General features: G+C 40.7%; 1 protein-coding gene across 1 annotated transcript in view; it reads right to left on the reverse strand.

Moving 5' to 3' along the window:
* Positions 1–24,743, reverse strand: part of LOC134634153 (trichohyalin-like) — a 72,564-nt gene that overhangs the window by 13,063 nt on the left and 34,758 nt on the right. Inside the window, exons 12-19 of the mRNA XM_065471650.1 lie at positions 23,274–23,504; positions 22,951–23,181; positions 20,983–21,084; positions 20,635–20,711; positions 20,168–20,312; positions 18,631–18,868; positions 12,605–12,689; positions 9,989–10,079 (exon numbers count right to left, since the gene is read on the reverse strand). Of these exons, the coding sequence (XP_065327722.1) occupies positions 9,989–10,079; positions 12,605–12,689; positions 18,631–18,868; positions 20,168–20,312; positions 20,635–20,711; positions 20,983–21,084; positions 22,951–23,181; positions 23,274–23,504 (1,200 nt within the window). The remainder of the gene's footprint in view (positions 1–9,988; positions 10,080–12,604; positions 12,690–18,630; positions 18,869–20,167; positions 20,313–20,634; positions 20,712–20,982; positions 21,085–22,950; positions 23,182–23,273; positions 23,505–24,743) is intronic.

A 24,743-nucleotide genomic window follows, 5' to 3' on the forward strand; every position in this document is an offset into this window, starting at 1 on the left:
ATACATCTGAATGAACTTTCATGACAAACCTGAAAGCATACCTGCAGATGGAAAATATAAAAGGAAGAAAGAAAAGAAAGGGAGCAAACGATTGTAGAGACTTTAGAAGTTAATAGATTTTCCATCTTTTCTATTCTCCGTGGAGCTGTGGACCGGTATCACATTGCGCATTGGACAAAAGTGTATTTTCACTAAAAGCCACCAAACCGTCCAAGGTCAGGGGATAAACATGCGTCAAAGCAGACTTTTCTTGGTAATGAGAGGAACATAAAAATGAGTATAAAATCAGAAACAGATAGCCTAGTTGTTGCTTCTACAACCATCAAACCGCTAGAGCCGAATATGAGCCATTACTCTGTTCCACTCAGCTCATCAGAGCACATCCTCTCATCAAATTAATGAACACATTTATTGTTAAACACGTTTTTATAAAACATTCATTCATTCTGTCTAATTAAAAGACCCAACAGGCCTGACATCACTTAAATATGCATACTTATCACTCACATGGTCTGAATTAAAGATCCACAAGTGCGTGTGGGGCTCTGTGTGTGCACTGTATGCGTGCATGTATGATGGTAAAAGAGAATGAGGCTTCCTAAGCAGGCCTTCTCACTCTAGGCTTAATGGTGGTAATCGTGGCGTGACCCAACATTAAGACAGTGTGTGCGTGTGTTTATGTGTGTCCCACTCTCCCTAATGGTGACGATGATGACATGTTCTCCATTAGACTAGTCAGTGGGCCACAGCAGATCTAGCATATTAATGATGCTGATGATGGCTTCTTTAATTACCTTCGTCTGCTGCTGCGTGGCCTGACTCCTTTTCCCCGATTCCTTTCATCACACACTCTCCTACGCATGCTGCTGGGTTGTTTATCAGTGGTTGCCATTACTGAAATCCTCTGTCTTGCATCTAGCCTGTGCGAGCACAGCTACATAACCAGCCTTGGTTGAAGTTTCACAAGCCCCTTCAGGAATCAGTAGAAAATAAGTTTAAACTTGTAAGGCATACAATGGAAATATTTTACCAAGTTCAGTCAATACGCCAGCACTAATATAATATCAAACAACATGCAACCTTAGAAATAATTCAATTTTGCACTTTTATTCCACAGATCCTGTATAAAGGAGGGTAAGCTAGTCCTTGAGGCGTAACAGGATTACTGACAAAAAAAAGAAAAAGAAATGTGCAAATATTGTCGTGCAGCGTCTAAAAAAGAAAAAAAAAGTCTACGTTTGATGAAAAACTCAAACAACAGAAAACTTTAAATGCGTTATGGATTGAAGGGATTCGCAATAGCACAATGAGTGATGTTTAGCTGTCCGGCTGACCGGGTCGCACAAGTGCTTAAATAACAGCAGCAAAACAAAAGAGCAATTTTAGGGTCTGAAGTGCATCCGTGCTGTTTTGTTTCAGTGATGAGTTTGGCAAAGCACAGAGTTACGGGGAGGAGGCGAGGGGAGCGGGAGATTGACAGACGGATTGGTGTGAAGTCTGCTGTGATGCAGATGGTGTAGCGGTCCATTGTGGCGAAGAGAGAGCTGAGCAAAAAAGCGAAGCTGTCGATTTACCACTCGATCTACATTTCTACCCACACCTACGCACGTGAGCTCTAGGTAGTGACCGAAAGAATGAGATCATGGTGGTAATAAGCTTCCTCCAAAGGGTGGTTAGGCTCTTCCTTAAAAATATGCTAAGGACCTCAGCATAACTCGTTCACATCGAAAGGAAACTGTTAAGGTGGTCCGGTCAACAGGCTAGGATGCTTCCTGAACGCCTCCTAGGTGACTGCTTGGAAGCCGCGGGGAAGACCGAGGCCATGCTGGAGAGATTACTTCTCACAGCTGGTGTGGGAACTGGAAGAGCTGGAACATGCGGCCAAAGGTGTGTGTCTCTGCTTAGGCCGTTGCCACCATGACCTGCACCCAGATAATCGGCAGAAAATGGATGGATGGATAAATATAGCATACATTGCAGTACGTGGTTTGCTTTTTAACTGCAAGGCATTTATACATAATTCATTATGTTCTCCTGCATACGCAAACACACACAGAGATCCAGACGACTAATAACTAAAAATAAAATAAATAAATAAAAATGTGCCAAGGTCAATCTCCTCGTGGGTGCTCTTAGTCCAGCGCGGTAGCTGAAAACTCAGCGACGAGGGGCTATCACACAACACAGCTTGTAATAGAGTGACACAACACAACTCTTGGAATCTGTGAGGGTGAATTCAGCAGAGCTAAACCTTGTTGCCAAGGTGAAATAATTAGATGTTAACCTTGAATAATTACAGTATTAGTATTTTCCCTTACTTTTATTTGATTAATTAAACACTCTCATGTTTGATTTATTTAAAAAAAAAAACTAATTTCCACTCTTTTTAAAAGTGTTGTAAATCTTGACCAAGGTGAGAAACTGTTTATAAAGTAAAACATGAAATAAAATAAAAGAGCTATGACTGATGTGAGTCTGCCTTGGAGAAACTAACAAGGCAAATACCTATTTTGTGCTTGAACAAAAAGCTTAAGAAATCCAACACATTATCAATAAAACAAAAACCAAAGGTGACAGCAAAGAGGAGAAAAAAAAAACCCTTTCAATACACCTTTTTCTTATCGCCTCTTCCTTCCAGTCTGAGACTAAATTCTTCCTGCCATATGTCACCTCTATGAACCTGTCTGTACAGGAACTTTTCATGGTTTTGTACCGAGTTCCTGCATTTGTTTCACTAGACAGAAACACAAATGTACAGCCTTCTTTGGTAAAGAAGGATATTGTGTGACAGCTAAGAAGGACGTGAAAAGTTATAGAAACAACATGCGAGGGGAAAAAAAACATGGTTAGTTTTCCTGCTTGACTGTCCTTTCCATCTCTCAAATGAATTACAGCAGTGTAGCTTAATGAGCTGTGTGGGATGGTGATGGGACACACATGCACACACACTGTGCAAATACAAAGTCCATTCCATGGTTTAACAGTCAGACAATTGGGCAACTTCTCTTTATTCATCAACTAAACAAATGAGCTTCATTTGTCTGTCCTCATTTCGCCATGTGTGTTGGTGTGTATGTTTGTGTGTGAAAATGGTGATCTAGCGCAGGTCGTTCTGAGCTAATTAGTCCAGGCTTGGGGGCTTCTATCAGGTATAATGAGTGAGATCAGTGAACAGCTACGACTGTTACGGCGAACCGACATCTCAAGTGTCTCTAAAATTTGAAATACAATACATGCTTGTTTTGCAAAGTACATCCACTTAGCCAGATTGCAAGCAAAAACCAAAAAGATATTTATAGGCTTCCACATACAACATGCTTTTCCATTTTATTTATTTATTTTTACAAAAATCTGCAAACAAAAGTTACGCAGTTGAAACTAGTTTGAGTGGTCCTATTGTGACTTTTTCTGGCTCAAATGAGAAAATCTTTCCATATTGCTTTAAAAAATATTTCTTCTCATTTCCAGGATATCAAATATGGGTGTTTTGTCAAGCCATGAAACTAAACAACCAGACTTTGGTGCCTAGACCTTCAAATGTGGACTTTTTAAGAGAAACATTACTTATCCATGTCTGTCCGGTGTTGCTATGGCTGACGTGTCAAGGCACTGATGCCAAAGACACCTGTGCGCATATCTGTGACGCCAGCAGCAGAAGAGCAGTATTTGTTGCCCTGGGGTGAGAACGCACGAGTACTGGATGACATGATTTGATGGAAAATTTCTATTACGCAGTTAGGCCCACAAATTTACAAAAACATATTGGCAAAACAAATGAATAAGCCGTCGAGTCCCAGACAGTTGATTCTGTTCATCTGGAAGTAGCGTTTTCAGTGGGAGAAACGTTTCATCACTCATCCAAGTGACTTCTTCAGTCTCAGCTGACTGCAGGTTTCCCCAACCTTATAAACAGTACATTTGCATAAAGCTCTTCCGTGTTGATCCAGGGGTTGTTTGTTCTCACTGATGTATAAATCACATATAAATGAACCAAAACCATATATTAATAATTAAAACCCTTAATTTAAATATGTTTTAAAATATTATATTGCAGACAATGACGGCCAGATTGACATGAAAAGACAAAACAATGGCTTTTGGGGGAAAAAATTCCCAGCCCTTCATTACAGTTATCCTTGCCGTTTACTGGCCTTTCTGCTTCTACTTCAGTCTTCAGCAAATAAAATGTAGTTCAACTGGATTTAGATCACATGACTGACTCTGCTAATGCAGATTATTCCAGTTCTTTACCTTTAAAAACTTCCAGGTTGCTTTTAGATTGTGTTTTGGGCCACTGTCCATCTCTCCTTTGAAATGCCATCTAGTCAACTTCGCTCCAGTACAGCTGAAACCAAGCAGATAGTGTATCCCTATACAGTTCCGTCTTCTGTCACATCATCAATAAACAGCAGTGATCCAGCGCTGCTGGAAGATATGTATGTCAGTGTGTCACACTGCTTCCACCACACTTTACAGATGAAGTTGTATGCTTCCAAGCCTTTTTCATACTCATTTTCCTGCCATTTCCATATAACTTCATCTCCAAATAATGCTGTTGCAGAGCTGGTGTGGCTTTTATTTGCAGTGCAATATCAGCTTGGTTGATGCAGTGTTTAGCACTGTCACCCCCCACGCTCCAAAGACATGACTGTGAGGTTAATTGGCAATTATAAATTGGCTGTAGGTGTAAATGTGAGTATAAATGGTGGTCCGTCTCTCTGAGTTAGCCCTATGAAGGACTGCACCCACCTCTCACCCTGTGACACATCCTCATTGGTTAATGCAGTTCATGCCAACTTTAGTCATACAACTATTAAAAGATTATGTTTAGGGAAATTCCAATATTACGTGGACCTAACTGCACATTATAGCAACATTCAACACACCTTTGCACAACTTAAATTTATATTGTGCATTCACACACAGACTGGCACAAATCTACAAAGTATTTTTGCACATTCAGATGCAATTTTGTATCCCCCCCCCACAAAGAAAATACTTCATAACAGAATTTTTATGCAGTTAAATACTGCCTAATGAGTCATTGTGGAAAAAGGTGGTAACAGAAGGTAGCAGGAGCGGATGACTCTTTGTTCCCTTTTTTTTTTTTTGCAATTCTATGTTTTTCTCAAGGATATTAACAAGGGACCAGACTTCTCTCTGTAATCACTAGGCAAGCGCCCCGCTGACTCAGAGTGATTAAAATCTACTGTCTAATTGTATTTGTACAGATGACATCAATAGTTGTAAAGATATTTGGGCAACTAAAAAAGTTTAAGAGCATGAAAACATGCTTATAAACTTTGCTATCTGAAAACTTCTCTGCAAATTCTCATTAAAACTGTTTGAAATCTTTAACTTCATGCTCAAAGAAGTTGAGGTAAACACACTAATGACTATGATTGTGTGTGTTGTGTGTATGGCTGAGTAAGTGTGAGGGAGAGGGAAAGGAAAAGAGGGATGATCTGATCAATCACAAAAACATGCCTTATTTTTACCCTGATTCGTATTTGAACTGGACTCATGCAGAGGGACAGGACTAAGCAAAGTGTGCATGTATCTCTTCGTGTGTGTGTGTGTGTTTGTATCAGTGTGTGTATGTCCTGAGCAGCATGCATGGAAGCGCAAAACTGACTAACATGCAAATCGTTAACTTCATACCAGAAAAAAGATACTAAACAAACCCAGAAAACACAAACAAGACTCTTTCGCACACGCTTACGTAGTATACACTGTGCATACAAAGACATACATAGAGAAAAAGACAGAGCTATCTGAGGTTCAGCTTCTGTGCACCAAGGCAATTTGTAATATAGATTTCCTCTATAAGCCACTGTAGAGTACCATTTACCATTTCAAACCCTTTGATTTTTTTTTCACCATTGGATAATTCATCTTCTGCCGCTCAATAACCGAGATTGGGACCTAATGAAGGAGTCATAGTCACAACGGCCATCACACAGGTGTTTAAACACAGTTTGGAGTCAAATTCACTGAAAAGCTCATCGGTTGTTGAAATGATGGAGGACACGAAGCATGCAAAGGAAAAATGCAAAGGATTGTGTACAAAGGTGGGTCAGTGAGCGCATAACATATACAAATACATACTTTTTAATACATACATTAAAAAGTATAAGAGTGATTAACTGAATCATTTATAACCAGATGTAATCACTGTACTTGCTCATACAGTATCTTGAACTTAAACCCAAAGGTTACTGAAACATTACAGTTACAGTTACAACAACACTTGTAGTATTGGGAGCATTTTTATTAGCTGAGCAATGTGTTTCAGCCACAAGCCAAAATATGCACATACTACTTATGCTGCATGAACTTTTACCACTTTAGTTACTAAAGCGGAAAGCAGACTTTAGGTTCCATGCCAGAAGGCTCTACTCTGTTTCTACTAATACTAAAAGGCCAGAGAGGAAGTCCATTATTGATATTGGCAAGATTCTGAACTCATCTAACTTGTCAGTCCATTAAGGTCACCTGATAGGGGTTTGCAGTGTCTGCTTTACTATCTTAGTCATTAGATGCTCATGACTGTTGCTCCTTAAAATGCTGTGAAGAAATACTATGATGCGATGGGTAAGAGCTGGATGAGAACATTTCTTACACTTTCATATTAATCCATTAAATATAGGGCTATAGCCAGCAGCCTGTTTGCTCAGCTTAGCATGAAGTATGGAAACAGAGGGAAACAGCTAGCCCAGTTCTTTGGAGGCCCTGTAGAGTCAGGCTAGCTTGTAAAGTGTGCCCACAGTTTTGCAATCTGTATCCACGAAGTTGTGGGATAAAAGAAAAACAAAAAAGGAACTGGAGTTTGGGATTGGATCAGTGAAGTAAGTCCACTTTATCTAATTTTAACAGTAAAATCAAGGCCAAAACATGATTTGCAGTTGACATTTCACAGCTTTCATTGTGTGTTTAATGTGTACTTCACTCCAAAAACAAAAGCTTCAATTTAAGGCAGTTTAGTAACCTACAGTTTAACTAGTCCATTACAAATCTGTGTGAAGACTGCAAGATCAGGCACAGATTACAACGCGAGTTAGATAATGGTCTCGGAGGCCTCTATTCACAGGCAATGGGACCTAGCTAAACAAACAGCTAAAACATGAAAGATCGCTTAGCTCAATAAATAAATAAACATCACAAAGAAAAGTATCTTGAAAAATTACTGTATAGATAAAAAAGTGAATCAATCAAAAGTAAACATGATAAAATAAGGAACTAAAATCAAAAATCGGGTACGGTCATTTAAGGTGCTTTGCTAGCTGTCCCTGTGGCAGCGAAGCTGAAACAGATGTTAGAGAAGGTTTTCAGCTGCATATCCAGTAAGCGGTGTACTTTCCATTAATTATCCACAGCTATTCACTACAGCCACAGTCATTTTGATGACCTCTGCATAAGCTCATCGAGGAATCCAAAAATCCAAACAGTGTGTTGATTCCAATGAGATTCAAACAATTACAGCGCTGATGAATTCCCTTGGCAAGTATTATGGATGCATTCCAACAGCTAGCAGTTCACTATCCAAGCCACAGAAACTTTCCTTCTTAGGTAGCATATCAATCCCTCCACGTTTCTTCTAACCGCTAAGATTAATGTGTCTGTCCACACAAAAAGTCTTGAAGCCAGGTACGGTCACACCGTGGTCCACTAAGTATGTGTACCAACATCTCACTGCAATGCTCCAAATAGTACATGGCACAACACTCTGTGCTTTTCCTCAGAGAATGGTCTTAATCAGCTCGCCAAGCTCATCTGTATCATTGTCTAAACGCCTCAAATACCCCCTGATGATCGCTGGAACAGCTCCATCATTGAAACCCCAAAGTTTCCTGCGTGGGTCCTCCAGGATTACAGGCCCTGCACTGGGCAATAGAACTGTCAGCACTATCAGCTGATGAACAGCCCCCACTGCAAGAGTGTAAACCGAAGAAAAACCTCTAGTAGTACACTAAACTTGACTTTGCAAGACTTGCAGAACAAACACTAGACGTTTCAGCTTAGTATAAATCACAATGAGCAAGAAAAAACAACTAAAATGTTCCATCCATGGCTCCATTTTCTTAACCGCTTATTCAATTTAGTCACGGGGATCTGGAACGTCTCCCCCAGCTGTCATAGGGTGAGAGGAAGAGAACACCTTAAACAGGTTGCCAGTCACATCACAGGGGTTACACAGAGAAGCAGACAACCACGGACACACACTTACACTCCTACGGCTAATTTGGAAGCCCCAATTAACTTAACATGCATGTCTTTGGACTGGGGAGCTGGACTACCTGATGAGGACCCATGCAGGCACAGGGAGAACATGCAGCAATCTGCACATAAAAGCCCCAGCCGCCGCATTCAAACCCAGAGCCGTCTTACGGTGAGACAGCAGTCTATTTTTGAAACTGTATTTTTTAATGATAGAAAGAAAAGGAATTTAGTGTATTTATTCGTGAACATTTAATTGCCTTTAATCAGTCAGGTGTGCTGTTTTCAGGATTCCTACTTCTTCAAATTTGAGATTTTTTAGAAAATAGCTAAATTTTTCCATAAGAATAAGAAAACTTCATCTTGATGGATAAAGGGCAGATAAAATTCAAACCATGGGGACTGGGCGAAGAAAATCAACTTATTTATCTTATAAGTTTTTTCTATATTTTTGAGGAATTTCCCGAAACGTATCAGCATGAGGAAAAAAAATCCTTTAATATTGCAACTTTTATTATAGAAGAAAGAGACCTTTTTTTTTTCTTGATAATTCTTGCACTAGCAGTCATTGGCACGTCTGCTTCAATCAATAGTCTGACATACCTCTGACAAATGTCATGCAAAATTTTTGATCACAGACAACAGAGAAAAGAGAGCCAGCCACGCAGCAAAGGCAGACATGAAAGAGTTTTCAACGCTCGCGAAATAGATGAAGAACTCTTCGTGAGCGCTGACATGGCTTCTGACTGACCAATCAGCTGGCCTTAGTTGGTGTCTTACTGGCCCTGGGCTATCACAATTGTCAAGCCATGGTGCACTAAACAGAAGAAAGGAGAGCCGTGTTATGTGGACTGCATTATTCACAAGGACAGAGTGGAGGGAAAAAACGGAGTAAGGTGAAGGAAAGTGAGTGAAGGAGAACAAAACGAAAAGAGAAGAAAACAACAGAGCAGATGAGTGAGAGAGGATAGAAAAACAAGAGTGGGAAAGAAAAGTAGACATGAAAGAGAAAATGAAATACATAAAGGAAGAAACTTGAAGGTAAAAAAAGGGAACAAAACACATAATCAAGGCATGAGAGAGCACCGTGGTGTGGGGAAGCTTACGGCTGGATTCAGAGTTTGTCAAATCTAAATGAACATCACTTCCCTACACTGGCTATGGCCTTAATTATCCATTCTGCCTTTGTACAGCGGCAGCTCAGCTCTGACAACTGCTCTCCCTTGAGATTCCCCCCAGCTCCCAGCTAGAACATTAGGGAATATCAGGGAATATTACACCTAGGAATTAACGCTCCAAATCACCTTGCTAGGTTTAGGTCCCGCATATACCCCTCCCTTTCTTGGACAAGATAATCCTGGCTCTAGCACCGGATATATGCCACTAATCATCAAAAAGGCAAGGGGTGGGGGGTGGGGGGTTGCAGGGAGGGAAGGAACAGCAAGGAAGATCTTCAAGGGAAAGGGAGAATAGAGGAGATCATGAGTATTAGTATTCATGTTTATGTAGTACAGTACACCTGGCTTAAATGTTTCATCCAGATGGGTCAGCGAGAAAAATCAATACGCTGACTGGCAGAAGAGTTAGATAATCGCATTTAAATAATGAAGCGGTAAAACCTGGCATAGCTGTAATTTATGTACACACGATATCAATTCATTTTCTTCTCAGCAAACACCTCACCTGCATTGTGCCCCGAGCCCTTTTTAAACAAACACCTGAAATTATTTGGGAAGACTGCGTCACTGAGGTTTGTTGCGTATTTCTTCACCTGGTCCAGTGCATCCTGTTTCTCTCTCTCTGCTGTGAGTTTCTGATGGACAGCCTCTGTCAGCTCCTTCTTCAGCCCCGCAGCCATTGACCTGCGCGCGAAAACAAAACAGCCGAGCTTATTATCATCCTAAGACGAGGCTTATCAACGAAAAACGAAACAAAAAACAGCTTAAGTGAGTAATTAGTTATTGGTTAAACTGATTTCATTATTCAAATGTATTTTACAAATACATTATTTCTATTAGCGCTCCCCAAAAACAAACAGAGACAGAAAATCCCGATCCGTGTTAGTGTTTAACGCAGGCCCCGTGAAGTGTGAGTATGTGTGTGTGGCAGCCAAGCTAAGGGAATGTGAAGGGGATCAATATGAAGGGGTCTATTCCTGCCACGCACCGTGCGTCCGTGCGTGCGCGAGTCAGTCAGTGTCTACGAGTGTGTGTGTACGTGTATGCGAGCGAGCCTGTGTGTGCCGGCTGCCCTGGCTACAGCCGAATCAATACGACAAATGATTACCATTTCCACAAACCTCCCTCCACAGCCTCACTTCGGCCGCTCTCGGGCCTCGACACCCCTCCGCCAACACTCCACACACACATACACACACACATATATATATTTATATCTATATATACACACACATAAACAAACCCTCCCCCCCACACTCTTGACCCATACCTCTAAAAAGCCGATATAAAAATGAGAAATTACAACTTTATGAATAGTAAAAGCATCCGGGCCTTTTATGGCCAAAAGTTTTTTGACCATAATCTGAAGTTAGCATATTATTGATTTTACAGTTAAAAAAAAGAATGACTAGGCAGGGAAAGACCACAAAGTCAGCATCTGTCTATTAGTTTTTATTGGCTTTTGTGTTAAAATGACTCATCCAAAAATATCAAAACCTTAATAGAAAGTCCAGTATTTACCCAACTAAATCTTTCTAACACTGGTGATAAATGTGATTTATACTTCATACTTAAGTTCATTAATCAGTCTATTAAGTGCTAAAAAAAAATGCAACTTTAACTTACTACCACTTTTGTTTGTTTTGTCTACAACTTATTTTCATTATCGTTTAATCTGCCAATTATCTTTCATTTTTAATTATTTACATTGTCAAGAGCAGTTCCCAAGGACCCAAAACCTAAAGTGTTTTCACATGATTATAGGTTTTATCCTCTCAGAAAGACAAACCCCAAATGATAGAAGATCACATTTTTAGATTTGAAAGGCTGGGGAAACTTGTTTTGTCATTTCAGATTATATTTGATTACTTTATAAAAAAATGTCACGGATAGCTGTTGCATTAAGAGATGGCTGATAGCAGAAGGGTGACAAAAATAAGAGAGAAACAAGAAGGCGATATCTCTAGGCCACCAGTGCTCTCCTTAGATCCTACAGTTTTCCTTGGGAAAGGAGTGAATGATGAAAAAGTAATGATCAAAAAAATTATGAAATATGAAACCTTGATAGTTATGAAGGCACACCAGCAAGAGCTGGGCAATTTTAATTAATTTTCTTCTCAGATGATTAGAAGGCGATAAAATGAAGAATAAAAATCCGTATACGTTTGTATAATGAAAGGAAATCGTAGCCGACTACACTCAGAATCCCTCACTAAATGTTCCGCAGCAACTTTAAAGCTGAGACTAATAAAGCAACTCATTGGTAGCAAAAGTTGAAGCAAAAGCCGTACAGCCAAAACAAAAGGAAGAGAAAATGTCTGACAGATCGGTCCGTAGAGAGAACATATGATAGGATGAACAGAGTGGGAGAGAGAAGGAAAGAAAGAGAGGAGGCGTCCTGTGGAGAAAGAAGGGGGATTTCCCACAGCACAGATGGAAGCCATTAGCATGGTGCTGTTGCTTAAAAACCTTTCATGTCTTTGCAGTTATTAGATAATACCCGGTTAACAGTAAACAGCATGATTCTGCAAATGGATATAATATGCAGGCACAGCGATTGTTTCACCATACAGCATCTAAAATTGGTTAAAATCTAATAAAATGTAATAATTCAGAATGTAACCTATAAAGTCTCCATACTGAGTTTTAAATTGTCAGTTGACGAGCAAAATGTTCCATGGCTCAACTTAACCAAGAAACTCCCCGAGACGGAGACCGTAGCGGTGAGGTCATGTCGAAGCCAAAGCCGCAACCACAACTATGCGTGCACAAACAGCAACACACAAACACACACTCGACTGGGTGATACATGCTTGCTGATGTCATCACCGCAGCTCTGGTGAAACGGAGAGGTCAACCAGAGGTCTCACCTCTGAACTCTGCGACCCAACATCTGCTTGCTCACCTTCTCCCATCAATACATGTTTGTATATATTTTCTCTCGCATTAATCCAGGAACAGATAAAAGGGAAAGCAGTTCACATGTTCAGGAACAATGTAACATTTTGCTTTGCAGGCTCAAACAATGTATGCATTTAGAGCTCAGGGCTGTTCTGTTCAACACATGTTCGGATAAAAAAAAAAAGCCTACTGTGCGTCGCACGTAAAAAAGTCTAAATGTTTTTGATTACCGAGCTTACGCGAGGGACGGCGGGAAATGGGATGAGAACGGAAGCCGCTTTCCCTTTTTCCTTCTCTTTGCTTCTTACCTTATTTTCTCCCCTGCTAGCTTGCCTTCATTCAGACACCCCTCCATCCGCCTCACCTCCTCTGCATGGGCTGCCAACTCCTCCACTGAGCAGGAGAGAGAGAGAGGGGAGACAGAGGAAGAAGAAAAGTGTGCGATAAAGAGCAACAGTTCATTTCAGACACACTTAGTTGAGATTCATTAGAGAACAGGCCTAATTCAAATAATCACACAACCACAAAAAATGCAAAAAATAGTCATAAAATTGCCTCAGATAGCTCTCGATGCAGAGATGAATTTGTTTTTTGAACTGGATTAAAGAAATAACTCTCCGAGATGACTACACACTTGCACGACACTTTACATCTCCTAGCAGGCAAACGTTAACTGGATGATTTACAAAACCTGCATACAGAGGTCTTTATTGATTCTTGTCAAGTTCAGCACGAGTGGGAAAACATGAACTGCGAGTCACCTTCAAAGCGAACCAAGAACTCTGCCACAGAAGAGGCACTGAATGCCTTTCAGAGGCGGAGAGGGAAGGGAGGAATGAACACAGTGCACTGCTTACAGTTGGTCGGCGAAGCAACCTTTTGTTGAGAGACAAAAGGGGTGCTCCCTGGTTTCGTCAATAGATGGCACTCTTTACCTTGAGCAGGCCACTTGAGCTCATACCCCTGACTGCAGCCCTTCAATCACATACCCTTTTCAGCCGTCTCTTCCATCTACATGCAATAAAACCCCATTGTCCTACACTTAGTAGTTTAGCACATTGAGGGATGCATAATAAACCACTAGTCAGGTTTCTTGGCTAGGTTTGCTTTGCAGGCCCTGTTCAGTTTGAATTTAAAATTTAGGATTTGCCCCCGCACTCCCCTCTTTTTTTTGTTCTGTATGCTGTTTTGTGAGTCAATGTTTCTTCATAGCTCTTAAAACCTTTTCACTAAATTCAGTATTCATTGAATATAACATAAACTGTCAGCCATCGGTGACCAAGGCTAGTGAATATTGAGAAGGTCTGTGCGCTGAATATGAAGAGGTGTGTGCGCTCCTGAGTCTGTGTTTATGTGTGCACGTGTGTGTGCGAGTGCGGGTGTTTGTTGAATATTTACGGAGCGGACCTTGACTTTCTGAGTGTGTATTTGGGTGTGTGAAATAGAAATATAGGAAATGTGTATTTCTGTAAGCTTTTTAAGGCCACACAGAATGCTAGGATAGAAGTGGTGGGAAAGACTGAACAGGAGGAAGCCAAAACCAATACCATAAAGGAAACAATACAGAAAAGAAAATCCACATTTAATAAAACTATGACTAATTTATGGTTTTGTTGCATCAAAACTGTTTAAACTAAAGCCCTAGGAAAATTGAAGCTGCAACTGGAATTGCTAAATATTTAACGATGCGCTTTTATTTGTGTATCTATGTGCATGCATGTGCCCTGCCTTGGCTATTTTACCGAACCTCAAGGTGAAAGTTTTGCTATGAATCTCAATAATCAATAAAGTGGAGATGTGAAAACTTGAGATGGGGATCAAATTCGTATTCAAGGCATTCGCTTTTCAGGTGACCTCAGTGACACCTTCCACCAGGGGAAGCCACAGAGAGAGCAATTAACTGCATGCGCTGACCGTTTACACAAACTCTCTTATTTGTGCCCGAGTTCGCATAAATAAAGGTGCGCACGCAACTGAAATACACACTGAAAATTAAGTGAAAAATAAATTTGTAGAAATACGAGGGGAAAAAATGGGCACAAAGGAAGCTGGTGCAAACACATACAAGTCCTTACTTGAATGTGGTGTATATTTAGCTTGGCAAGACTTGATGACCAAATACTGACAATTTTTTTCCACATAAAATGAGGATCTGCAGAGGGGGTGTGGATTTTGACACTTCTCTCTTTATCTTAGTAGTAAAAGCAGAACTGCGATCCATATCCTGAGGTCTGAGGCCCTTGGCAAACTGTTTTTAGTGGCTTCATGAGTTGTGTCCGTAGTTCACAATTTAAGATCTTCAGTCCTTCTCTTTCTTAGCTCTTTGATTCTTGTCTTCACAACTTACCGTGTGACATTAGGCCACAATGTAACTCTCTCCCGATCTCTCCTTCTCAGTGCCTTCGTAGGAGCTTCAAAGCCCATCATGCAGCATCAGCCTATAATCACAGATCTGCGGTCAGATTACCCTGCTCTCACCGCTAACCTTTAACATGAGAAGGATGAAAACCTTGCTAACCCTGAATCAGTGGTTGGGGCTAGGCCCGGCCCTGCCTGGCCCTCATAAAAGCTTCATAAGGCTTCATGGGAGCTTCCTTTGGCTTTGTTGGGGGATTCGGAGCCGGCTAAGGTGCTCCCGAGAGATGTCCCAAAGCCTCCCAAGACTCTTTCTCTCTCTTTCTGAAGTTTCATGGGCTTGCAACACTGCTTTTGGGTATAAGCCAAAAGGTGCAGACACACAGCCGCACACTGTCATGCACACAAATACACCACAAGAAGACCAAAAAAAAAAAACACACCTCGTATGCACACAACAGTGAACACTCACAAAGACAAAGACTAACACACACAAACACACACGCGTACACCCCAACACACTCCCCTCTTGCTCTCTCCTCTTCGCTTTATTTACAATCCTCTGGCAGCGGTACAAGGGCCCGGGGCTATAACACACGGCACCTAATGCTCAAACTGCCAGGTAATCTCATGTCTGACATCCCCCTTTGATAGAAACTGATCAATAGACTCTTGTAAAGGAGTCATTTTCTCTGATGTTTCTACCAACCACTTCTCTCTATCTCTAACTCTCTCTCCTTTTCACCCCCCCACCCCCCCCCTTCTCTTTTATTAGCCATACATTTATAATTCATATTTCAGCGGGGCTGAGTTTGCTCTGAGACAAAGAGGGAGGGGGGGTAAGGGGTGGGTGGGTGGGGGGGGGGGGTATGCTTCTTTGTGTAATAAAGAACAATAGTGGTGAAATGATGGGGAGAAATGCCAGTGTTTGCTGCTGGTTCCGGTGAACAACAGTTTTGGGGATCGATAGAGTGTGAAATGGGATTATAGCTAGTAATAGAGGTGAATTGGAGGAGAGAGGCCTGTGCACGTGTGTGTCCAGGGATCCAGACTGGATAGCAGCGCGCGCACACACACACACACATGCACGCACACACTCACACGTACAAACGAGCGCACACACAAACGTGCAATAATGATTTCATCATCTTTAGGCAGATGCACATCAGCAGCACAGAGGGGTGGTAATATCACATTTCTGTTTTGGTGGAAGTGTGGAAATAAGGATATAGTGTTTTTGTTTATGCTGTTATTTCATTTGTTGTCACACGGCATCACATTTATTTTGCATTATAACCAACCTTACAACACATCTTATTTAAGATGTAAGATGACTCTACTAGTCGGGTTTGAATATTTTAAAGATCCATCCCCGCCCGTGTTTCACGAGCAGATGCTATGAAAACACCTACTTAAGAGTACGCCACATCTGATTTTCCTGGAAAACAGATTATGAATACAATCGTCCCTTCGGTACACCTTTATGTGCATTTTCTGTAATGGATCGTGTGCACTGTATGTTCGAAATAGTGCAGAGCAATTTTCCGCATGTATCACACACACCCCAGCCTATTCCGAGAGCCATAAGTGACAGAATGACAGTAAATTTGACACAAGCACCCATACGCCAAGTTTAAGGACTTTTTTTCTAGCCTTTTTAATCACTCCTTTCTTTCCAGTCTCTTCATCCTATCCTGACACAGTCTGATTGAATCCAGCTGCCTTCAGACACTTCAATCTAATCCATGTGACACTTCCCTGGTTTCCAACTCATTCTCTTTTCCTGCTTCTTTCCTTCTGTCTGGCCACAGAGACCTTTATATAATATCCATTACTCCCAAACTACATTTATATATTAAACTGTAGAAAGCATATCAACAGCATTAGAGGTAAAAATGCTTTGTTAAAAACACCAAAAATGGCGGTTTATCTTGTTAATTGTCTAAATAGCAACATCAAGAATGACTTTGGACTGATATGATTATTACTTTTGAAAACCTGATACTGGCAGCTACTGTGTTGATAATTCATTGATTTTTAATTTACCAGCTGAGTAATTTTGTTATTTTACATAACAATTTACAGACGACTGGGTTATAAAAGGCTAATAAGTTATGTAGAGTAATTTAAAGCATCTTAAATATGCATTCCTGATTAAATTATTCTGGTTAGAGTCACCTCTAGCATACATTTTCTTTTTGACTCATAATTGTATACCTGTTTCTGCCTGTCCATATTTTTCTTATCATTCAAACCTGTTCACGTTCACAGTCCAGTCCATCTTAAATGAAGTCTGCTGTTATTAAGCAACAAACAAAATCATCACCACTCAATGAAATGTTTTCATAATACAGAAAGAACCTCGACAAGGGCTTCATGTTAATAAAAAGGCCCTTTGTTCATGACAGTAATTTCTCAAGCTGACTCCTCACCCAGTTTATTCAGACCACTGCTATATCCAGGTAAACAATGCCCCCTTTGTTATAATAATGCATCTTTATTCTTCTTAAGTCATTACAATAGGCTCTGCATTGCTGGATTGTATTTGCTGAAGGTAAAAGCTGAATAATATGTGGTTTTGTGTGTAGAGTAGAGTTGAGGGAATGCGTTTTGATCACAGACAAAGGCCAGGCTACACAGCGTTGTCCTTCTGTCTCTATCTTGTTAATGAGCAGTGTTCAGTGAGCAAGCCAGCCACTGTCTGCCACAGAGAGAGACCTCAGATTCGTCTCTCTGCGGACAATAGGTGATTGTGTGTGTGTGTGTGTGTGTGTGTGTGTTTGTACCTTGGAGAGCCAGTGTGTATGTGCTAATTAAAGCAGTGGGAGTTGGAAGAAATGGCTGCGAGCGTGCGCATGTGAGGTGTTTGCCTGGCGTGACCGTCGATGTGTACGTTAATTCTTAATGAGACATTTCTGTGCCCAGAGAGACCCAGCCATCACCATTCCTACACTGACGCACTACTACAAAGGCCACCATTGGCCACACGCACACATGTACAGACACACACAGAAACCAGATCATTACCATACAGCTAAAGCAGTGCACCATTAAATCAAACCTCTATCTACAGCGTGTGTGTGTGTGTGTCTGAGTTAACATGGTGTGCAGACAGCTAGCTACAAAATCACCACACTGCTGGCTAATTTGAGCTAACTGATTGAGCTAACAGCAGTGCGGGTGGTTCTGCAACAAAAGGCAGGACAGGCTGCGTACTGTAGCTCCTCTGGTATGTGATGGGCTTCTGATCGCCAATAATGTCCAAAACCTTAGCAGCGGGGAAATGTTCATAGAGAGCTAATAATAAAGGTAGGGTGATGAATGGATCAAGCAGTGAACTGACATAAAATCTTTGCTTTTGGTCATGTTGACTTGCTTGTTAAAAAAACGTGGATGCTGAATCAAGCACTGGTGAAATACAGGTTAATTTTCATATTATACTGAGTATAGTGTTAGTTCAGGCAGGCCACAAAGTCAAGCATAGCCATATTCCTGTCAGAGCAATTGATCTCCATGCTTTCCCACAGCTGGAGGCTCAACTAATGCATCTAGCTGGCAAATCTCATAAAGGCCACACTGTGTAAGTGTCTTTAGGAACCTACAGCTTCTTCTCATCTACATGCCACATTGCAACCCACCTTCATCCCCACTCTTCCTTTTCATGCTATGCTGACAGTGTCATATAATGCGTGCAATAACACTGTCAATGGACCCTACTCTGTTTTATGTTAGGGTCTGGCTCTTGCTCTCTCCGACTACAGACATCCACGAACGCACGCAGAACAGCAGAGAAGTCCCTGAACAGTGACATAATACTGAATATTAATAGCGTTCTTCTTATAAATATATTAGTCCTAACTGAAATATGTATATGTAATCAACATGAATATACGGTTGACAGAAAATTATTAGTTTATGACTAACTGGATACATGGATCAGGACCAACGGCAGCTTATCAGTTTATGGACTGATTGCTACCTGTCACTTGGTGACTGCTGCGCAGCTCCTCCAGCTCTTTCCTCAGCTTTCCGATGAGAGTGCTCAGGGTCTCATTCTCTCTGATAGCACTCTGCAGCTTCTCCTGCTCCTTGTGTAACGCCTCCTGAAGCATCTGGGCCTTTCTTCTCTCCACATCCACCTCTCGGCTCTTTCTTGCAGACTCTTGTCTGGCCTCCTTCAGTTCCTCATCTGACTGCCTGATGAGTGTCACCTGTACCTGCAGCGTAAGTACGGGCCAAAGAAACATCCAGTGTCTGTTCGGTTTAAATATGTTGCACAATTGTGTTTATAATGTGCTGTTGCCATGTAACAGTTGCCATCAATAGACCTCTAAATATATCATCAGAAATCACTTATTATTTGCTTTGCTTGCTGCTTACATTTAAAGAATTTCCAAAATGGTATTGCATCATATTGTATGGTCCTGAATAAAAACCAAAGATAAAAGCTATATATATTTCCATTTAATCTAAAGCTGGAAAAGACCGAAGGTGGTGGAAATGATGGTGGATATAATAATTATAATAATACAATAATAAAACAGAAAAACATTATGAACCAATATAAATTCTGTGTTTCTGTAAAAAAAAAAAAAAAAACCCCACACATTTAGTAACCCAAAAAATACATTGTCAAATACAATTTCCTTCAAAAAAATGTTTTTAGTGTTAATGGCTCTGAACTCAGCCCTGTATGTATGACTGATCACTCATGTAAAGGATTAGACTCTAGTATAATTATGTATATATGCATAATGATAAAAGTTAATAATGTGTACATGCATTATGCATGTGATGAATGTAGATGTATACTTCAAGATATGTGTACCTACATGACACGGACTCATTATGTGGTATTCCACAGGGAAGTTGTGTGGATGAATGGGCAAGACCTGACAGCAAGAGAACCTGCCGCAGTCGCCCCTGTGTGTGTTTGTGGGAGTAATTGTAAGTGTGCGAGCATATGATTTTGGTAAGAATTACATGTGTTTTGCTAATATGTGACAAACACAAATTAATGTGCAAAATCAAATATTACCGTTTCCACCTACGCATACACGGCTAAGCGAGCGTACACACAAACACGCGCAGACACTCACACACTCACACACATACAAATGATGTGTCCAAGACTGCCAGGAATGCTGGCATTCTGCCAGGCTACAGTCACCACTTTGAGTAATTTGAATATTTAGTGTCCCATTGAGCTCTTAATTGGAGTCAATTTCACCAGCCTTGGCACCGTTTGGTGCTTTAATTAATGGCGAGGCAATTTGTTTCTGCCAGACAATCGCAGGACAATCACATGAGTGGTGGGTGTGTGGTGCCCGTGGAGGTGGTTGAAGTACTCCTCTTTGGGAACTCAAACATGTCCTTAGATTGAAATGACTGCATCGCGAACATTTAAGGACAATGGAAGATGCGTCTGAATTTAAAAGCAGACGGGACAAAGGCCAAATTAATATAGCTCTCACTAAATTAGAGGACAGGTCAGCAGATATGCATTACTTTAATACCTTTTGGGTGTTCGCCAGTTCAAGCTCTAAGGATGCCACTTCCTGTTTTGAACGAATCACTTCCTGTTCCAGCTGTTTTTGATTCCTCCGGTGAGTTTGCTGGGAAGCAGCGAGACTTTGTTTCAGACCCACCTTCTCCTGGACTCTAAGGTAAGCAGAGCAAAGAATAATTGCCTGAGCAAACCACTCTGTAAAAAATGTACTGCCCAAGTTAACACAGCGTAATAATATGTAGACCAGATAGCATATTAATGATTACTGAAATTAAAAAAAAAAAAGATTTCAATAGATTTTTACATTTGCCAAGTAACATAATATATCTACTGTGTGCCATTTAGTAAGCAGACTGTTGCGAAAATGAGTGCGAGTTGGGGGTGGAGACTGATGAGAAGGGCATGAAAGGAGAGACAAGGACAGAAACCAGGATCAGCAGAGGAGAATGAGAGTTTTATAGACTCTGTTATTACTGTCTCTCCAGCTCTGACTTCATCTGAAGAATAGCGTTTTCACACACAGCAAGGTGTTCAACCTGTGCTGCACAGCGCTGAAACACACACACACAAAGAAAAAATGAGTGCTGGAATGTAGCAAAAACTGTTTGTCCATGTAAATATAAAACAAACTTTAAATATAAGCCTACATTTACATTTATCAGCGTTACTTCTGAATACTGGAATGTCAACAAATTTTATCTCTCAGCTGTTATCACTGAACATAACTGTAAGTATTGAAACTGTGGCAGATATATTTTAATGTTTCATTGTGATGATAATACACAGAATGCGTAATCCCAGCAGTGCCATGCAGGATATTACCTTCTGCAGCTGCTGTCTGAGTCTTCCTAGACTCAAATACTCCTCATCAGAATGAGAATGGCTCAGACGATAGAGCTGCAGGTCACACTCCACAGCAAGTTTCTATAAGTAACGAGAGAGAGGGAGAGTAAGTGATATAGATAGTTAGAAAAAACATATTTTTTAAGAACATCCCGCTTGTTTAAATCTTATTTTAATCAGTTCTATAACCCTAAACCCACCTAAACAGGAACTTAAATAGAAACAAACCACCAAGTCAAGACACAAAAGGGCACATTTAGAATGAATTGCATTTCAACAGATTACACTCATTTTGGTTTACTAATAAATGGCAGTGGCATTGATGGGCCATTAAGGAAGCACATTATTTTGTGTTACACTCATTTGTGTATTGATTTGCACAGAGAAACATGACCTTGGTGTTTCAAGCACATTATACAAACTGTAAAACAACAAGTTCGAACTTAGCGCGTGACTCTAGCTCATAGGAAGTACTATGAGCAATCGCGCTCATGAACATTTGCATTGTTCTCTTAATTATAAATGTATATCTCTTTGGAAAACAGTGAAAGTGTTACACATTGTTTTCTACTCCCGAGAACATCGCCAGGAGCAATGCTCTCGCTTTTTTTCATAAATTGCTTAATGTATCACTACCCTCAATCTTACCCTATTAGCTGCTGTCCTTTATACAGGCAAATTATGTAAGTAATTCAAAAGTAGACATCTTTATAGGAAAGGGAAGAAATCTTACTTATCTTCAACTGTCCATCTTTATGTTATAGTGAAATATTCTCTAGTCGAATATAAATTGACCAGTAGAGATAGAATTAAGATACTACACTCACAATCTGAGCCAGTCCATGGTTTTCTTCCCCATTTATCCCTCAAATGTGAAACGCTATAACTTCCATACCACTTTTATAGTCATGTTTTCTTTCATTTAAAACTGTTTCATGTTTTCCACACTGTATTTCTTCTTAAACAGGGAATAAAGGCAATGGTGATTTTAGGGTTAGCTAAGCCCAACAGTGACATGAGGTAGCGCATTAGCAGGACGTGAAGCTCCATAAGAACTCCTAACCTCTTGATAGGCGCCTTACAATCAAAGTCATTAGCCAGTGTAATAAAGGGCCTGAGATACAGCCATTCTTCAACAGCCTAACTCTTTTATAACCAACAGATTAAAGTTGATTGGATTAAAATGACATTCTGCCCGTCTGACCTTGGCGGCAGCAGTTAAGTTCATCCAAATTAAATTTCTCCGTAATAAAGATGATTCATTTGTTGCCTGACGTAGTAAATATAAAACAGAAAGGGGGGAAAAAAAGAAGAAGAAAAGATTAAGTGACACACGCCAGTGCACAGATGCACAAATGCGCACTTGTACACACACACACACACATATACATGTGTGCGTACAATGACACAAGCACACAGAGCAATATGTCCACGCATGCACTTGTACAGCATGATTGGAGCTGGCAAGCACCTGGGTGCACATGCGAAAATAGAGAGACACCCATCTGAGTTAACCCCAAAAAAACAAGGCATGTATTCAAAACCTAGTTTTTAAGGAGGTGGGTGCATCCATGAAAAAATACATAGTAAGACAGTAAAGTGTGCAACAGCATTAGTTTCTTAGTTTGAAATGAAAGGCTGAACTGGTTTATGACCAAGTTTTCCACTGATCTCACAGTCAACCTCATTTGTTATGTGACATGATTACACAGAATTAGTGTATACAATGAATCACACTGTTTTCAGATGTTTCATAAAGTGGAAGGAAAACAACTCTTTTGCAAGAAAGGTTAATACTATTTGTTATGCAAGCAAATCAGGTTGTCCACATAGATATAAAGGATTAACTATGTTCATTTATTTGTACGTGTGTTTGTGTCTGGATTTATCCTTTTGTTATTGCTGTGTCTGCATATTGCAGCGCATTACGTAAATGTTTTCCCGAACCTGCTGATTGAGTGTGTCCATCTGCTCCTGAAGGGATCTCATCAGGCTTTTGAAGTGTTCCACTTTTTGTTCACTCTCTCTTAGCAGGTTGTGACTGGCCTGAAGTTCATCTGTTAGTTGGTCAAGAGCCTCCTGTGAATTCTCCCACTGGCCAACCTTTTCCTGATACCGGCACTCCAGCTCAGCTAGCTCTTCCTTCAGCGAAGAAGCTGCTAACTGCGACTCTCTTAGCTGCCATTAAAACAGGTAGTCGGACTTAAAATTAAAGGCATATCAGACAAAACGCATGTACGTATTTAAAGGCTATATCGTCCATTATTAACCTGTTCCTGTGAATATCGTAGTTCCTCCTCCAGACGTTCCACATGCTCTTGCACCCTGCGCGCCTTCTCTATTGCTGCGGCGTATTTCTGCTTAAAAATCGCAGCCGTTTCTTTCTGCTCCTGGGTGTGCAAATTGGCCTCTTTGAGCTCATCCTTGGATTCTTTCAGCTGCTGATTAAGAAGTTCCACCTCTTCCTTCTCCTTCTTCAGCTTCTTTTCAACTGTATCAGCCTGAGAGCAAAATCAAACAGAGTACAGATGCTGATGTTGACCTTTGTTTTTCAATAAAGACGATGAAAGCAGTCAAATTTGAAAAGACACAGTGGCACGTGTGAATATGTGGAAAAAAACAATGTGAAGTAGGAAGCCATAAATAATCTTGCAAAATGTAAACTTTTATATTACATAAACTATTACAGCAGCAACCATCATCATCATTATCATTATGCTAAAATTCAAACAGTGAAACCAAAGTCATTACTCGATGCTTCGTGACTAAACGTGCCTTAAAAAGCTACTTGAACAGACACGTGCTAGTTTGTTTAACATGGTGTAATTTACTGCACTGCTCTACAGTAACCTCTGTCATAATGAAAGGGGAACTCAGGAAGTGAAACCGGGCTTAATCCTGCCGTTACACTAGGAATCCTACCGTAGCTCACCTTTCAAGGGGAGAGGTTGAGAAAGTTAAACCCGCTCTAACACTCAGCTTGAGTTCATCCACATTAATCCCGCTGTAATCTGGATCAGAACACGAGGGTTTTACAACTAATGACAGCCAACTAGTTAAATTTCAGCGGTTCACCGCAGCTCGGTTTAACCAGGGATTAACTGGGCCCGCAGGACTAACACTGGATTGAAGGTGGCACGACGGAGCAGAGAACTTGCTCATGCAAAAGGAAGAAAGAGACAAACCAGAGGAGAGGAGTCATCGACTGTTACTCTCTGTTTTAGAGTGGAAAGACTGAACAACCTGTGTAGGTGTATGGCCGCGTGCGTGGACTGCTTAAAAGCATTGACTCAGCCCATGCAGCCTCTGTTTTATCTGAGCGTGATGGTGGTGAATGGTGAATGTTTGACGAGGTTGTCTGAGGTAACAGTTTTAAAAAAATCACACGGAGAAGAACCACACGCTGTAAAGTGAGACGTCGTACGTCGGCTTTACATATCAAAGCTGTATTTATTACTTGCTCTACTTGTGTCACTGTATTTCTCTCCTTTAATGAATTCACTATCCTACAGGCCAAACACTAATGGTGGACTTTGCATTTCTCTCTGTTACTGGATGAAAGGCCTCATAACAAGACTTAATGGGGACACTATGGCTTTCTTGTGACCATAATCAGGAGCGTGTGCTTTGGGGAAACAAACAACCCTCATTAAACATGATGGAAAACACATTTGACCCTCATGACCTGACAAGCCTCATTTGGCCTGATGTTTGAGTATTCATTGCTGTCACATGACTAC

The sequence above is a fragment of the Pelmatolapia mariae genome, linkage group LG9, assembly GCF_036321145.2.
Source record: "Pelmatolapia mariae isolate MD_Pm_ZW linkage group LG9, Pm_UMD_F_2, whole genome shotgun sequence".
Classification (NCBI taxonomy): Eukaryota; Metazoa; Chordata; class Actinopteri; order Cichliformes; family Cichlidae; genus Pelmatolapia; species Pelmatolapia mariae.